The sequence below is a fragment of the Triticum dicoccoides genome, chromosome 5B (genome assembly GCF_002162155.2).
Source record: "Triticum dicoccoides isolate Atlit2015 ecotype Zavitan chromosome 5B, WEW_v2.0, whole genome shotgun sequence".
In the NCBI taxonomy this organism is placed as follows: Eukaryota; Viridiplantae; Streptophyta; class Magnoliopsida; order Poales; family Poaceae; genus Triticum; species Triticum dicoccoides.
In genome coordinates this window covers 723,243,041-723,248,029 of record NC_041389.1, presented here as the reverse complement: position 1 = coordinate 723,248,029, position 4,989 = coordinate 723,243,041, and the positions used below count along the sequence as shown (strand labels likewise).

Here is a 4,989-nt window from a genome sequence, read left to right as displayed (position 1 = left end):
TCCCACGCGGTGTCGGTGACCATCCTCCTGAGGCCTAGTCGTTGCCATCGCCGGTTATCAACGCGCATGAGCAATGCAGCCGCACAACATATCCTGGATCGGCAAAAGGAAAACAGCATAACATGTGAATTTCACAAGCCAGAAGCAGCTCGGGATATAGATGAATTTTGGTGAAGGAAATGTTCTAGAAAAAGAAAGAGGGGATGGTCAGAATATGTATTAGTACCTTTTCCAGTTTGTAAGCATTTTAATCCTCATCGGCGGCACCTTCTTTCTTGCTCTTCTCCTCATCACTACCACCAGTCTCTTTATTGTTCTCTCCCTCTGAAAAAGTAACTTCAGGATGGTTGGGATTGGCAGCTGCTGCAGCCTTGCTGTCTGAAAGTGTTGCTTCTTCGCTATCAAGCTGTATGTGAGTTCCTCGTTTGAGACAATGGAGATGCTCAATTCCTGAGTAGAAGCCATTAACTTTTGCCGCCGACACACTGAATGGCATGCTAAGTTCGTCAAGCTTGGGCGCAGACCCTTTCACGAACGATACATATGCTCGTTCCGTTTCTGTGAAGTTAAGCACCTTTAGATTTGGGAAAAAAGTGGCTTGGACTGTACCAACAAACTTCTTCAATGGCCATAGTTCCAGGCGGAGTAAGGATGGGAGTTGCCCAAGAGTAAGCAGCCCATCTTCCGTCAGTTCATTTAAGCAGATGTACAGGTCCACAAGGTTGGTGAGTGCAGGTGTAATCCACTTCGGAACGTTCGTGAACGAATCGCGGTTGACCGCCCAAAAGCTTTGAAGAGAAGATGGCAGAGGGGACCAAGAATCTAAGAAGTCGAGGGAACTACAGTACGCATCTATATCCAAATAACGGAGCTTGCAGGTGCCAAGCTTGCACAGTGAGGAGAGGAACGCCACTTTTTCACATATCTTGTCCTCGCAAGATACATCATCACCAAGATCCAAGTGGAGTTCCTCCAAACTTGTCAGGTTCCCAAGATCCTCCAACACATTTGTTTCTTGCGAGCTAATAGTAAATTTTGGCAACAACTGTAACTTCCTCATGCCCCCTATCCCATTTGGTAGCTTCTCCACAAATCCAATTAGGTGACGTAGTGTAGTCAGCCGAGTAATTCCAGCAGGCAGCTCTTCCACATATGTAGTCTCAAGATCTAGGGTCTCCAGATTACCTAGCATTAAGATCCCTGATGGTAGCTTTGATATACGTGTGCCCCTAAAGCTGAGGTATTTTAGCTGGAATAATTTTTCCATGCCTTTCATATCATAGTCCCTTAAATCCTCACAACCTTCAAAATCCAAAACACGTAAAACTTCAAACCGATCAAGACTGGGCAAGTGTGTGATGCAACATGATGGCATTACTATCAAAGTTCGAACATGGCTTAGATCAACATTTCCTAGTTCAAATGCCAGATCTTTGTCAATGTGCTGGATTGATAGCCGCCGAATAAAACCCTGATGATTTTTCAAACTGGTTTGGCCTCCACCTACCACTGTGGTAAAATTATCTTCAGCTGATTTTGAAATAATAATTTCTAGCATCATGTCATGCACTCGGCACGCCCGGACCTTTCCATCATACTCAATGTCCACCGGTTGGACCATACTTTTGTTGATCAGCTCATAGAAGTAATTCTCTGCGACCTCTTGCTTGCTCTGTCCACGCTCTTCAGAGATGAAGCCTTCTGCTATCCATCGCCTCACTAGCCTATCTCTGTCAATCACATGGTCTTCAGGAAACAAACTTAGATACAACAAGCATGTCTTGAGAGGAGGTGCAAGATCATTGTAGCTAAGAGATAGTATGCTACTCATGCCCTCTAGACTCTTAGTTTTCTCCAGTGCAGAACCAATTGACCTCTTAACCTTCTCCCATTCTTCCTTAATGGCTGGTCGGTTTGCTAGCAAACCAGATATGCTGATAATTGCCAATGGTAGGCCTCCACATTTCTTTAAAATTTTATTAGAAACTTCCTTCAACATGACAGGGCAATGTTCCTCAGAGCCAAATAATCTTTTGAAAAACAATCTTCTGGAGTGCAGATCACTTAGGGGTTTCAATTCATACACACGATCATCAACACCCGGACAACATGACTTTGCTACGTCAATGATGCGTGTAGTAGCTATAATTCTGCTAGAACATTTATTTTCTGGAAAAGCACTCTTGATAGTTTGCCATGCTTGCGCAGACCATACATCACCAATGATGATGAGATACCTATAAAATTAGCAAATTACGCCAACTCATTATGATAAGAAATCATGCTTTAACAGTCAAAACACGCCATGAAACTCCAATATTGCTTCATGTTTATTAAGAAAATGAAATATTTATTACGCACAACTTCGCATCATCAACACATAATACTTAACTAGAGTGGTTAACAACTATATTACGTTCATTGCTTATGTGTTCCCTATACAGTTGCCAGCTAACTTCATTAAAAAAATAACAATGACTAGAACTCACTTCTTGTTACCGGGTCACAATCAACCCTAATTGTTTTTACATTTTTTTTTGCTTTATGGTATTGAAAAACAATTAAAATGCTTGAGTCTATTTGAAATGAAGATGATAAGTAAATATATACTCCCTCCGTCCTTCACAGAGTGTACTTCCAACAAAGTTGGACGGTCAAACTATCTCAAATATTGACCGTGTTTTTGCAAAATTATATCAATGTTTGTGAAACCAAATAGGTATATGATGAAAATATTTTTATTACAAAACTAATGCTACAAATTTGGTGGCCCACATATTGATGTATTATTATTATTGTATAAATACGGTCAACATAAAAAAGTTTGACTTTCCATCAAAGTTGGAAGTACGCTCTTCAAAGGACGGAGGGAGTACTATATAATCATACTTTAGTACACCCGCAAAAAATGCATACTTTAGTAGTTTGTTCTTTAAATGTGGGAATGGAAATTTTTAGAAGTTTGAGTACTTTATTAAATGCAAAACAATCAAATTGATGAAGGATTTCGACACAAATATATTCATGATGAAAAATAGTTCATATTTTAAGCATCTTATATGGCTAGGTACACGGAACTTTCTGGCTTGGGTGGTTAGGATACTTAGACTTGTTCAAGGCGACCTCAATCGAGTTGTTTTCTCTGTGTGAAATTGATAATATTACAGTCAACAATAAGTGACTCAAACACCAGGAACTATGCATGAAACATTTGTTAAGAGAAATTAAAAAGATCGACGTTACCTTTTATTTTGTAGTAGTACTCTTAGCTCTGAAATAGACTTCATTTCATCCCAATCACTGGTATCTTTTGCGGGTCGACCTTGGCATGACACTTGAGAGATCACATCCTTCATAATTTTCTTTATATCTGGTTTTTGCGAGACCGATACGAAAGCCTTACAATCAAACATCCCTTGAATTTTGCGATATACCTCATTTGCTAGTGTTGTTTTTCCCAATCCACCAAAGCCAACAATAGACAACACCTTGCGAGCTTTCGATGAGTTGTTTCCTTCTTCAACCATCCACTTCGCAAAATCATCCCTTGGAACATCCACGCCCACAAGGTGTGCCTCCTCAGCGAAGACCGCATGCAGCCGGGGATCCACAGTTGCAACACCAGTTGTACTAGAAGAAACATCATTCAACTTGTAACTATCCTTGAGCTCTTTCACTTGCTTGATGCGATCTTTGAGATCGTCAATTTGGGCAGCGATTCCGCGACGAGACCCAAGTGTCTTGAGACGACGAGCGGTCTTGCGGAAGAACTCCTTGAAACCACCATGATGGCTTCCGCTGCCAAGCTGGTGGATGAACTTGTCGAAGACATCCTCGGTATCGTAGGCCAACTCCCTAACCAGCGATATCCATGTCTTCACTTGGTCATTTGGGTCTTCTAGCTTTGTATACTCCTTGAATGCAGCATGCATGCTCGCGAGTTCTGATCTGAGGGATCGGATCTCACGACGGACCCCTTTCAGCCGAGCACACTCATCGGCCAGCAAGGTGGTGAGCTTCCCCAGCAGAGGAACAAACGCGCCATGGGAGGCACTCACGACCTCCATTGATCTCTCTACTCTTTGTATCTGCACTGCATCAATCTCTTGTGGGTGTTCCTGGTGTGATTTGGGCTTTGGAGTGGTGGAGAGAATAGCTCAGAAAAGTGCAGCTAGCTAATTAGCAGGAAAATGAAGGTGAGCAAGCTTGAGATTTGTTTGGCTCTGCTAACCCGCTAGCATGTGCATCCACATCGAAAGAGGTGAGCTAGGGCTTGGTGCAAGCGAATTAAGAACAGCTCGTGTCAGGAGAAAACACGGAGGGAGCCTCGGTATGCAGCATACTTAACTCATGTTAACAACACCAAAGCAGAAGAAGATGCCTTCAACAATGCATCCTGAACGGCCACTTGTACAACATTGCATCTAGTGGCAAGCTTGGGTTAACTCAGCTAACGATGGCTCAATGATAATATATCCTACGTACGGGGAGTAGTGAATTAGCATGCGCATAAAGCGACTGGGACAGAGTGTCAGCCAATTAGTTAAAAATAATGTGTGCTTTAAGACCCCGGGTTCCAACAGGGAGAACCCTACTAGCAGTTCTCACGAACAATAATTTGGGCCGGCCCACTATAAAACAACAAGAATTCGTGAAGTCAAAAAAATGTTAGCAAATTTCTAAAATTGTCCAGAAGGGGAGGAGTGGGGGAACGAATATCAGTGGCGCCTGACGACTCGGGGGGTCACACGAGTCCATTGTGTATCTAATTTGAAGGGCACCTCGGTATTGCCTTCATAAACTAATATAAGACCTTTTAGATTATTTAGAAAGTATTAACTAACACGAGTTCAGTGAACGGTGGAAGCAAAAATAAACCAGATTCATTGCACTTGATTGATTACATTCGATCACCATGGGGCACCAACAATTAGTACTCCCTCCGATCCGAATTACTTGACGCAAGGAGAGAGTATAGTGTTCTTCGGA

At 42.3% G+C, this 4,989-nt stretch overlaps 1 protein-coding gene across 1 annotated transcript; it reads right to left on the bottom strand.

Annotated features, from left to right (window-relative positions):
* Positions 1 to 237: 237 nt before the first annotated feature.
* LOC119306870 (disease resistance protein RGA5-like) lies at positions 238 to 4,067 on the bottom strand. Its single transcript, XM_037582979.1, has 2 exons — positions 3,244 to 4,067; positions 238 to 2,237 (listed from the first exon to the last, which is right to left on the bottom strand). Exons 1-2 carry the CDS (start codon positions 4,065 to 4,067, stop codon positions 248 to 250), a joined length of 2,814 nt encoding a protein of 937 aa, XP_037438876.1. The 3' UTR covers positions 238 to 247.
* Between the last annotated feature and the right edge of the window lie 922 nt (positions 4,068 to 4,989).

Coding starts and splice junctions, on each gene's coding strand:
- LOC119306870 (XM_037582979.1), bottom strand. CDS start 4,067: ATGGAGGTCGTGAGTGCCTCCCATGGCGCGTTTGTTCCTCTGCTGGGG. Junction 2,238..3,243: donor GTACTACTACAAAATAAAAG/GTAACGTCGATC, acceptor CTAATTTTATAG/GTATCTCATCATCATTGGTG.